The sequence below is a fragment of the Natrix helvetica genome, assembly GCF_964273705.1.
Source record: "Natrix helvetica genome assembly, chromosome: 4".
NCBI classification, from domain to species: Eukaryota; Metazoa; Chordata; class Lepidosauria; order Squamata; family Natricidae; genus Natrix; species Natrix helvetica.
The window spans coordinates 115,364,231-115,377,416 of record NC_138550.1 but is presented as its reverse complement, the minus strand read 5'-3'; the positions used below and the strand labels follow the sequence as shown (position 1 = coordinate 115,377,416).

Below are 13,186 nucleotides of genomic sequence, written 5' to 3'. Positions count from 1 at the left end.
ACTGGTAAAAAAATAATCCAGAAGATTTAAACAATTATAGACCAATGGTCAATATAGACTTCCAGGCCAAGATGTTTGAATATGGCAGGTGATCTGACAGGTGATCAGATTTGACTTTGGGGGAGGGGGAATTGATTTTATAGATCCATTTCCTTCCAAGTTTATGCCTGCTTTTGGCAACAAAACTGTGCTAGACAAGTATAGCCCTTGATTTCACCAGCTTTTGACATAATTCTTTATGGTATCTTTCCACAGAAGTTATCTCATCTAGGTGCTTTATACCAGAGTTCACCAACCTTTCTGGCTTTGCAGGCTATCCAGGCAGGAGGGGAGACTTCTGCATGAGCAGTGAGGAAGTGTACATGCGCTCAGCTTCATTTGCACAAGCGGTAGGCCTGCACATCCACCGCTCATGCAAATGGAATGCATGCATGCTTGTCCACTGCTTGTGCAAGTGGGGATACATGTTCACATGTGTGCGCTTGCCCACCATTTCCGAGTGCCTTCAACAATGGTACAGCTTCTAATGTGCTGGAAAAGTTCTTAAAAATTCAGGGGGATATCCAGAGATGTATCTGCCTTGAGATTAGCCCATGTCGAACTGTTCAGCAAAGTCAAGTATCAGGAATTGTGCCCAAAAACATTTTATAATATTTTGTAATATGTCATAAAATGCTTTATGATAATTTCTATGTCATAAAATGTTTTATAAAATTTGCCATATTTCAATTCCACAGGCATCATGGATCTCAGATTTTGGATGAATTCTGTAAGTTAACCCAATTGAGGTAACTTTGTTGAAAAGATTTTGCCCTATGATGCATGATTTTGCCCAAAGTTATAAACACAATAATTTTAGTAGTAAATAGATAAATTACTTTAAAAAGGCCTGGGAAGAAAGGGGAAAAAACTGGGCTAGCCTCACCTTTATCTCTGAGGGGGTAAGGTGTTGGTATCTGACACCATTCCAAACTTCTGAGCTAAGCATTTCCAAAACACACTGTAATCTGTGGATAATCCCTCAATTCCTTTCCAAGTCAAAGATAGAAAAATATGTAAGTCTGTGCTTATTTTATAATGAGATATTCCATTTTTTTTTAATGTTATCTCGCTTACTCCATCCAAAGTGACTTTGTCATCATTATAGAACTTTTTCCTTTTTGTATGCATATTTGGTAAATTAAAGTATTTTATTCAGTTTGTCCAACATGAAGTTTAAGAGTGGTTTATGAAATGGAAGCTTATTTTAATTTTAACTCCTTTTTCTTGCTGCAATATGACTTCAATGATGTAATATTCCTTAGTGTTAGTTATCAAAAATATTTAGCATAAGGGAATATACACACAGTCTGAAAAGAAATGAAGCTTATAGACCCTCATGTTTGTTTAGACTAAGAAATTATTTGGTCTAAGTTAGCTGCTAAGTTTATCAAACCTGAGAATTTACTACTGTTCATAATTCTAGTAGTACTTAACAAGCAAGATTTGTAGCGTTATCATTTGTAGTATTGTCATTGAGTTTAATGTAACGGCAAATACCTACAGATGTATTCATCAAGGAAATGTTCCCCCACTTTTAGAATGAAAAGTATATTCTTCCTCTTCAACTATTGGTTCTAAACAATCTATCTCTCCCATTTCTGATCAACAACTCATTAAACATATAAGACTTGACTCTTTCAGCATTATTCATGTCTTAGTGTATAACGTAATATTGCATCCATCAGTGCCAAGAGTTTAGAGACAGCAAAAGTTGTTCACTGAAAACTAGCAAGAAATAAGTGGTAATATATTTTGTATTAAATCTTTCCTAATGTTAAACTTGAATCTGCTTTCATCTAATTTCATCTCATTGATTATTGTCCTGCCCTCAGTTTCCATAATGAATAGATGGTCCCTTCTTGTATATATCAGCTTTTTTGATATTTATCCCAGATTTGTCTCTTTCAAGATAGGTATATTCAGTTCTTTTAACTATTCCTTACACAGATTTGTTTGTAGACACCTTGCATTCTCATAGTTCTCATAGTCTTTTTAAGGTGGGAAGCCAACTGTAGACTGACTAGTGCTGAGTACAATAGAACTACTACAAATAAAAGAAAGCAACACTTTGACATTTGAATATATTAAAAATGAAAACTACAAATGCATGTGTTATTGACATTTGTAAGCAACTCAGCATGCGATCTTTGGCTAAAAGGATGAAAATTATTCAGCTGAGCGAAACTGAAAAATGAAAAAAAGTTTGATGATCATTGGTTACTATGTCAACCATGTATATTCTTTGCATGTTCAAATATAGGAGCTATGGATTCTTACAAAATGTTTCTGTGTACACATAGGGAGAGCATATTAGTGCCTAATGTTTCCTTTTGACAATTCTTTTTCATATCTTTTTCAAGATGTTGTTCAAAATAGGTCATTTAGTTATATATCACTTCCTCTGTGGATCATGATCCTAATTTGGATCCCAGATGATTGTGGTCTTTTTTCTTTGAAAGGTAAGTGACTTTATTAATAACACTTTAAAGAAATGTACATGTAGTGCAAAACAATAAGCTGGTCCTTAGGAAGACTTTATAAATTCAATATTGATCATTTAGCTAGAAGTCAGTCTCCTGCTTCTAGCCTGATGCCTTAACCACTAGATTCTGGCTCTCACATTATTTCATGTGCAATTCCATATATTTCCTATTCAATTCATAAAACCAAAAGGTCTACATAAGAAAGAGGAAGAGGTAAAATCAGGGTTTTATAGAATTATGTTGTCTCTGAAGAAAGTAATAAGACCCTGCTATTCGCAGATGGCCTTTTGTCAAACTCAAAGAAAAGAGCCTTTTTCCAAGTTGTTCTTTTTAGAACAGGAACGGGCACTTTCCCAGAAACTTCTGCTCTACCCCCTCCTGTTTACAGAAAAGCACAGAGGAATCACCTCTCCTAACACAGAGAAAGGGAATGAATGCTCCCTGGGATGGATTTTAGAGAGGGAAGGTTTTTTGCCTTCCAAAGCCTTTTCTTCTGGCAATGAGCAGTGGAACAGGATTTTCTTGGGGAAAGAAACGAATACTTAGCTGAATTAGTTCCCCAAGTCTGACTCTAAATTATTGCCTCCATTTATTTTTTTAAAACAAAAGATGCCAAAATATATGTATTTGAATTGAGATTTTAAATTCTAGATAGTGAAATCTTAATGACCGTGTGTATTCCCATTATATCTGCACAGTAGGGAGATACAGTGAATCAATTTAACTGACAGTCTCTTATTTTCACTGTATGTACAAATTCAGAATCATGACTTAGACTAGTCAAATACTATAAAACTGAAAAGCAAACCCTAGATGGATTAATTAGTTCAGTTATCAGGACAACAAAGAAACTCCATCAAGTGAAATGATGGAACAATTCTGCTATATTTCCAGTTTAAGATCTCTTTTGCAAGAGATCTTAACATATTCTGACATTCTCAGTTAAGACTGGTGAAATATTGTGAGATATGGCCGTTTAAGAGTTGGTTGCTGGGCGGGAGGGTTTGTATCCATAATTTGATAAATATTGTAAAACCTCCCCACCCCACCTGCTTTATCATTTCTACAGAAACCAAAGCTATAAATAGTCTGCGCTTCAGAACCACTCCTTAGGTTTGATATAATAATATTCTACTGTACATTTCAGCACTATAATGTGCAAGAAAGTTGCATTTACTTTCATATTTTCTTAGGGAAAATGCTTAATCTATTGATGTTTGGTTTGTACTATTAAAGCCAATTCACACTGAGTTTGTATCTGAGCCATTCCATTTTGCATTGTGGATAGAAATTGTTTTCAGTGGTTATTCCACTATAGAAAAAATGTGCATAAACTATTTTCAGAGTTGCTCTGCGTAATACTAAATTGTAAAAAGATGTGTGAGGGTTTAATAAAGAAACCGAATAATATTTAATCAAAACTACAACATACTCCCCCAGAGCACAAAAATATTTCCATTTATTTTCCTAACATACATTTTGTATTGTTCAACCTTTATCATGCGTGATTAAAATAAAATGATCCAACTTCAAAAAATGTTAACTCCTAGATTGGCTTCCATTTTTAACTATGTAAAAAGCAAACCATTCTGAGTTGAAATAACTGGATTCCTGCCATGAAATTTTGGAAACCTTTTGGAAATTTTGTATCAACTAAAGTAATTTGTTATAAAATATGGTAATTGTTCTTCAGTACTATTGTAAATTTGCTGTCATAGATGCATAATTACTTTTTTCTACTATGTTTACTGATATGATACAGTCCATTATAGCTTGTATAGTCATCATCTTCAATACATAAATAAGCTTTGGAAGTTAAAAGAACAGCATTTTATATGTTACAAACCCAATGGCTTTGTGATTAAGACTACAACTGGCCTAATCAGTCTTAGTCTTCCTTTTATTAAAAATATATTTTTATTACTTTTTAATTAATCCAAAATTTGTCCCATGCAACCTACATGTTTTCATTTCTGTGGTATTCTGTATTTTTATATACAATTATAGAATTTAAAAAATATATTTGTCTTTTTTGACATCCTGTTTACACATTTAGAAGATATTATTAAAGAATGTGTCTACTACATAAGCAATAATGGGATTTGTGTTTTGCTTTGTTGTATGTGGTTCACAATTTGTGATTTATGGCTTACTCAGTCAACTGTGATTTATACTCATGATTGAACAAACTCTGCTTCATGTGATATCAAATCAGATCCAAGAAATAAGCAGAACTTTTTTTTAATCTTGATTCATAAATGTAAATATCATACAAATGTATTATTTATATAAAATAATATATATTATGTATGTATTCATTTGTATTTATATTCTGCCCCAATCCCAAGTGACTCTGTGGCAAGCAACTGCAGAAATAAACCCAAAAAGCAATAAAATAATAAACTTCACTAATCAAAATACCACTCAATAAAATCAACTGAAGCCAAAGCTTACTGAAGCTTATTGAAATTATACAGTTTATAAGATCTCAAAAGTTAAAATGTTTGCTATTTTTATCACAGTAAGTTTAGAGACTGCACTTCTGTCATTGTTTTAACAGTGAATTCCTATGATCACCGTAATACTTCATAATCCTAAAAGTGGAGCAATGGTAGAACAAAAACAGATTCTCCATTATGTCCGAGGTCTTGTTTATGTCAAACAAAGATGTAGAAATAAAAGAGCATGGAAATTTTTAGAGTATGCCTCTTCCCCAATTCAGTTGGCATATATCCAGGGATAAGGTCAGAGTATAGGTATTCTTCAATTTATGACAGCAATTGAGATAGGAATTTCCATCACTAAGCAGTGTGACCATAAAGCATGATCGCTCTGTTCAGTGATGGCAGTCGCTGCAGTCCTGGCTACTGTTGCTAACGGAATCCACATCATTAAGTGAAGCAACTCTCATTGGCTCCCCATAGTCAAGTCAATGGGGAAACTGGAAGGAAGTTGCAAGTACCAAATAGCTTGCAAGCAAGTAAAGTGGCTGCTGCCAGGTGAGGAAGAGGGCAAGTACAGTAGGTGTGTGAGGATGCGAAGGAGATGCAGCTAGGCTTGGGGAAGCTGCACAAAGGTTCAAGGGGATGCATAAGGTGCAAGGGAGAAACGGCAAGGGTTGGAGAGGGTTCTTAAGAGTGCAAGAAGCAACTGGTAATGCTTAGCCAGCTGTCAAGCACCCAGATTGTAATCATATATCTGTGGGGTGCTTGGATAGGTAGGCCTCTAGAGGGTTAGTTGTAACCATCCTGTTTTCAGCTATGTCCTAATTTTGAATGGTCATTGAACACACGATTACAAGTTGAGAACTACTGTACCTGTAATTTTACCTAGCTGTTATTGGATCAGACACAAATTTTGAAGCTCTTCAAAATATAAATAAATTTGATCAGTCTACTGTATACTGAGTATGCTGAGAACCACAAGACAGAGGGCTGGGGATTCCGATTCCCTTTTCCAGAAGGATTTAGGATGTTTGGACACAGCTCATTTTGGGATATCAGATTAGCAGTTTCTGCCAACATCATATATCTTCCAGGAGATATTCCAGTCATCTCCTAACTTCAATGTGAAAGAAAAATATCCTAGGATGCTTTTTTTTAAAGTGTTTGTTTTTTAGCTTGTTTAGCTTTACTACTTTATAAATAACTCAAGATGGTGAACAAACAAAATCCTCTTTCCCCCTCCTCTTTTCCTGACAATGACTTTGTGAAATGGGTTGGACACAGAATGTATAACTGGCCCAAGGTCGCACAGCCAAATTTCATGTGTAAGGACTGGAACTCATAGTGTCCTGGTTTCTAGCCTGGTGCCTTAAAATTACATTGCCTGAAAATAACAGGTGATGTAATTAAAAAAGAGAAATCCAAAACAAATAGATTTCAGATAGTCCACCGTGTAGCATTGCTTTGCTACAAATGAAGAGCTCTCTATCAGAATCTCCAAGAACATCCTGGAGAGATTTCCAATTATGTTTAAAGATCAGGAGAAGAGTTGAAAGAAAATGTGTACCTCTATGAGAATGAGTGAAGGCTTACGTTAAACTATTTTTAACATGTACAGAAAAATAAAAACCCAGGACTTAGCACAGCGCAGCAAGCAATAATAAAAGCCCAATACAAATTCCTAGTTACAAATTTTATTATTGCAGAAGTAATACAGAAAACAGAAAACTTGTAAACCATGTTTCACTCTTTTGGTTGCCTGGGCTACATTAAATGAAGAGGAGCTGTCTTGGGCTGCATATAAAATATAGAATATAGTTAATGTATATAAATCACATAATAATTTTAAAAGTTTATGACCTCATGGGGCTGCATTGCTAGCTCTCCAGGGATGCATATTTCAGAAGGAGAGGAAGCAATTGAGGTAAACTAATTCTGTATGTGACCAAGAGCCACATTTCATTCCTGGGGATTTATAGTGTCCCCATGAATGAAATGTGGCTCCTGACCACATACAGAATTAGTTTACCCCAATTGCTTCCTCTCCTTCTGAAACATTATAATCCAATGTGCAGGCTACATTTAAAACTGTCAGATTTATGTTTCTATATACTGTACTAAAAACAGGAAATAGGGTTTTTTTTAAAAAGGAAAAGCTATACCAAAAGATAAATATAAATTTTCCCATAAAGAAAAAATGGAGGGGTGGTGGAGTTTATTTTAGAATTACTGATCAATAAGATTAAGTCAGAACACAGCCATATATATTAAACATTATGACAATTTTTCCTAACCTGGTGCCCCTTCCAGTTATACTATACTTCATTATTCAAAAATTGAATTATTATCTCCTTTAGCAATGATGGATAAGATTCAGGCTGAAGGCTGTATTCACACCACACCATAACACTATGCTAAAATGTGATCACTAATCTGCACAATGAATCCAAGGAGTATTATAAGTTTATGGTTTAATGGGTTATGCATTCCCATGGAATTGAATTATTTCATATTGTATGAATACAGGTGCAATATATTTCAGATGCTGCAGCTTTACATCACTTATTTTATTTAAAAAAACATCTTTAGTATTTAATGCAAAACAGTGATTTAAGAATAGAGTAGCCCTGAAATTACTGGACTACAGTAATTTGTTCTTCAGGCACTTTACTGCAGTGCATCTTTCCTGTTATACAAGTTCTCTGCTTATAGCCTGGACAGCAATATTTAATAAGAGAAAATGTAACGTTAGATGTTTGGGCTTTATATTATATTAGAAGAACTGGATTTGCAAGAAAATGTGGCTTGGAATGCTACTTTGCTGATCCTAGACAGTCAATCATATTCTCTTTTATGAGTTCATAAACTGCCAAAGGTACAAAATGAAAAATCCATTTTCCCATCCCCCACATTCCCAAGCTTGTTCTTAACTATTGCAAAGACTCTATAAAGTTATTTGCATGTAGCTTATGTTTTAGAAAACATCTTATATACCTCATTTTTCAATTTCCCTACTTTATCTTTCAGCATTCTTCACCTGAGGGAATGATGCAGAAAAGATATATACTTAATTTTCTTCAAATGTAAGTTATTCTTTCAGCTCAGCACATTCTAATGACTTACAGAGACATGAAGGATAAGACAGGATAGTGGAATATCTTCTCTAAAAGGCAGCTGGAAAAGGAATTACTCCAAGCAGAATGGTTATATTAAAGTGAGATTTAGTGGCTATGTGTTTTATATTAGTTAATAACATCTTCTCAAAAATATATTATCCCAGAAATTCAAATTTCCTAGCAATTTTCTTTCTCTTGAAATTTGTAAGATGACATGACTTGCTTTATTTGAACTATTTGAATTTCTTTAATCCAGCGAAGTTTTTTTCATTCACTCAACTTGCCTGTAGAATTTGATGACATATATAATTTTCAAAGAAAATATCGAAGCATTTGATTTACAACATTCCTAAAAACTATATAAAGGAACACACATATTTGTATTTTCTTCCCTCTTTTCAGATTAAGAAAAAGAACCAATACAGACATTGCTATCAGAGCAATTCCATATAAATTTATTCTAAAGCCTTTGTATTCAACAACTCAAAAATAATTGTACTCGCATGGTAATGTAAAATTTATTGCAATTGTTATTTGTCTTATAACATTTTTTAAAGTTTATTTTTCACTACCACAAAGTTTCTATTACCAATTGCCACATTTTTATTTTTAGTTATTTTTGTAAATAAAGTATTTGTTTTATTTTAGAAATTTTTAAGACTAAGTTAATCCACTTGTAGTATCTTTTGTCTGTTAATGTATGTCATGTGAATATAACCATTTGTAAACAATAATATCCCAATTAATTGTAGCTTATTTAACAATCCACTAAAAACCTGTGATTTACTGTTATTTTGATGGGCCTAGATTAATAATGGTATAGGAATGTTGAGATCTTTCTGCGATTATCAGATAATTTTTTAAAGCTTTCTAAATTAAAACACTGAATAAATTATATAAATGAAATACAGGTAATCCTCAACTTACAACCACAACCGAGCTCAATTTGTTTTTGCTAAGCAAGACAGTTTTTAAATGAGTTTTGCCCTATTTTATAATCTTTCTTGCTGCAATTGTTAAGCGAATCATTGCAGTTATTAAATTAATAACATAGTTAAGTGAATTTGGTTCCTCATTGATTTTGCTTGTCAAAAGGTCCCAAAATGTGATCACGTGAACCCGCAATCATCATAAATATGAATCAGTTGCCAAGTGCCTGAATTTTGATCACGTGACCGGGGGATGCTATAGCGGTAATAAATGTGACAAATGATCATAATTCACTTTTTTTAGTGCTGTTGTCATTTTCAGTCACTAACAGTCACTGAACTGTTGTATGTCAAGGACTATCTGTAATGCATCTTATTTATCAATGTCTGGCAACCTTTCTGATACAGAGCATAATATATTTGATGTTGCAGTGTCCGGTTATACATTTTTTAGAGTAGAATGCTTTGTAAGTACAACATTAAATAGGTAATATTACTGAATCAACTTAATGGGGATTGTCAACAATACTGTTTATCTCCCACAGTAACAATGACATGTTTTGAAAGTATTAACAAGAATATAAACAACATGCTCTGTGAAATGCAAGCATAAATATTCCACATGGGTACATTTTTTTTTAAAGAGAATTTTCTTTGATCATTACAGAAATGCTGGCTATAAACTGAAACTCACAACATAAATTCAGCCTAATTAGAATGCCTGCAGTGTTCTTCCATATTTAATTTTAAGAGTCTGTCGATGCAAAAATAATCACTTGAACACATTCAGACTTTTTTCACCCTACTTGTTTGCATGGAGATTTCCAGAGTTTCCATATATTTTAAAATCTTAGTTATTCTAATAAAGGTATTCTAATATGGAAGTTAGTAATATAATAGCTAAAAAAGAAGACAAAAAGAATACAGTAACTATTTCAAGTATTATAGACCAGTGCTAAGAGGATTTTTTTTTTGTTATTCATTGCATTGGTAGAAAAACCTGAACAGAAGGGACAGTCCCTCATCTGAAAACTCTGTGCCCTAATCCCAGACATGGAAATGCATTATAAAAACAATTACTTGTGCTTGTGATGTAGAGGTATTATGTTCTCTAACCAATTAATATAAGAATGTTCATTTAACATGTGTTTTAGAATTTAATAATTCATTAATTAATTTTTAAGATTATGAGGGGCCAATATTAAGCAGATATTAACTACAGTAAATTCTCCTATTATTCTCCATACAATAGAGTATAAAAATCATACATCATATTCAGTTTATCCTCCAATTTGAAGTCTTATTAGTTCTTGCTGTTTTGTTCACTAGGTGTCCATTTTAAAATTAGGATCTTTATGATATGCAGCATGTATCACATTTCTTACGTAGTGTTTGGTTGACAAAAAAAGACATAATCTGTTTATTGACTGAATGATTTTATGTTGAGTTGGCATTGGTTTAGGATGTTGACATGACTTTTAAAAGTATGTTTATAATGACTACTATAGTCAGATGCTAACCCAAGCACATCTAAGTAAATATGGTATTTTATTACTCACATACATGAAGAGAAAATTATACATAATTGCTGAACCTGTCTGGCATATCATCCATAAGTACACTCTTGGTAGAGGAATTTAGCAAGTCATATTTTATTTCCTGTGTTCATTCTCAGCTTGCTTTCCATATTCTAGTTTCAATATACAATTACTGATTGGAATATGATATTCTAGATATTAGAACATGAACATAAATTTCTCACCTGAAATACTACACATAAGTATAAGATCGGGTTGTAATAATAATTAATTTAATAATAATTTATTAAATTTCTAGATCGCCCCCTCTCCCCATTAAGTTGTAGTCTGCTACATCCATAGAATGTGCATTCAAAAGTATCAACAACCTGATTTGTATGGATGTAATACAACACACACACACACACACACACACACACACACACACACACACACAACACAGAGCCAGTAGTCATTAAAACCTCTGCTAACAGCATGCCGGGACTCTGACAGCTGCTCTCTTTGTTTTGCTTTGCAGTGCCCTCCCCCACCATCATGCTGACCTATATGAGCAGCTTTGCATCGCTTTCTTTTCCAGGTTTTCATCAAGTAGGAAGCAAAGAAAATTCTAGCTTGAGCAAGAAGCTCAAGCAATGCTGGTAAACACAGATACAGGCTTATCTTACTGAAATCAACTATAGTCATCCATATTGTGGTCCTTGAAAATAACATTGCAATTGCACTTTTTTTAAGGTCCTTTATTCCAAAATGCAACCCTTTCCTCAGGCCACCCTGCAGACTCAAAAGGGTTTGCCTATATATCAGCCATAATGCAGCATTGGGGGAAGGGGGTGTTGTCAAAATGGTGTAAATAAAATGTATTTTTACGTGTAAATAAAAAAGAGGCGCGTTATTGTAGGGAGGAGGAAGGGATGAAGAAGAAATGCTAAGCGGCAAATTTTAAGTACAAGCTGTATAACCAGAAGCAATTTTGTGCTGTAAGAAAAGAGGGAGGAGAAGGAAGGGGAGGGAAATTTCACTAACAGAGGCAATCCATATTCCTTTTTTTTAATTAAAAAAAAACAGCAACTAGAGTTTAAACGGATAAAGAAATGTTGACGGACCGCGAGCTGAAGGTAGGATGAGATTCCCCCCCCCCCCCCCCAGACGCTACTGACTAACCGGGTCCAGCAGCAACACCAAGATACGGGAGCAAATGGAGGAAACCGGGCGAGAGGGAGGGAAAACGGGTCCTCGGAAGAAAAAAAAACCAACCCCAACCCAACCCCATCAAAGCCGAGCAGGGAAGCGGCCGGGCTGAGCCCTAAGACCGGCGTCACCCTTACCTGCTCCGGCCGGGCTTCGAGCGGCGCCGCTTCCATTCAAAGTGACGGTCCCATCCCTCCAGATTCGGATGTCGGCAGGGCTCTCCACCCGGCGGCTCAGGCTCTCTCCACGGCGAGCCCCGGCGCGGAGGGAACCGCAGCACTGGTAGCAAACGGCCCACGCCTGCTCCTCGTTGATGGGCTGGTTGTAGAGCTTGAGGATCTCTTCCAGCGAGAGGGCTTCCCGCAGCATCGCAGCCGCCTGGCCTCCGCCGTAGCCCTCGTCTTCTCGGCGGCTAGAGGTACAGGGCGAAGGCTCCTCGTCGCCCGCAGCCCCGGCGTAAGCCATTCCCTTTGCTGGAGAAGAAACCCCCGGGCGCGAGCTGCTCTTTCCGTCGCCCCTCGCCTCGCCTCAGCTGCTGCCCGCTGCCTTCATCTTCGCCCCAAACTCCTCCTTTCCCGAGAAAGAAGCCACCGCAGCCGAGCGCGTGAGCGGTGCAGGACAGCCCAATCCCGCGGGGAGGAGAATCCACCCGGGAAGAATTGCGGACCGCCGGCCGAGTCACCCGCTTTGAGGGCGGAGACTGTGGAAGGCGGGATTCACTTCATAGCAACCCAATGGCGTCCGCTGCCACCGACCGTTTTCTCCGGTTCGGCCGCCTCCTGTCTGTCAGAAAGCGGCGCGGCAAGATGGGGCAAAAGAAGGCCCTGTATTATCCTGCGCGCGGGAGGATGGTACGGTACGGGCCGTCCTCGACTTCACGACCGTTCGTTTGATGACCCTTCAAAGTTACAACGGCGCTGAGGACCGTTTTTCACCCTTACGACTTTGCAGCGGGTCTCCCCCCCCCTCGCCCCCCATGATCATGGGATCAAAATTTAGATGCTTGGCAACTGGTTCATGTTTATGACCTTTGCTGTGTCCCAAGGTCATGCAATCCCCTTTTTCTACCTTCTGGCAAGCGAAGTCAATGGGGAGGCCAGGTTCACTTAACAACCAGGTTACTAATTTATCAACTGCAGTGATTCACTTAACAATTGTGGCAAGAAAAGTCATAAAAGGGGGCAAAAAATCTCATATAACAAAATTCTCACTTGGCAACGTAAATGTTGAGCTCAGTTGTGGTTGTAAATTGAGGATTACTCGTATTACAGTCCATATCAATGTCCCGTGGCAAGAAAACCGACCACACATCAAAGCCTTCCCCACTGAGTTTTCAGAAAGAAGTCTGCTTTATCGCTTAGACTTCATTCCTCAATTAAGAAGAGTCTGCAATTCTTTTCCCACCAAGTGCACAAGATTCTGATGTGTGCTTGGTTCTATTATACA

The 13,186-nt window shown here is 36.3% G+C and overlaps 1 protein-coding gene across 3 annotated transcripts in view; it reads right to left on the bottom strand.

The window, feature by feature from the left end:
• The window catches only part of SPIRE1 (spire type actin nucleation factor 1), a 54,197-nt gene extending 41,788 nt beyond the window's left edge, over positions 1–12,409 (bottom strand). For all 3 annotated transcript variants that reach the window (XM_081952120.1, XM_081952121.1, XM_081952122.1), the window contains exon 1: positions 11,878–12,409. In XM_081952120.1, the coding sequence (XP_081808246.1) occupies positions 11,878–12,205 (328 nt within the window). In that variant the 5' untranslated portion in view covers positions 12,206–12,409. The remainder of the gene's footprint in view (positions 1–11,877) is intronic.
• Positions 12,410–13,186: the final 777 nt, after the last annotated feature.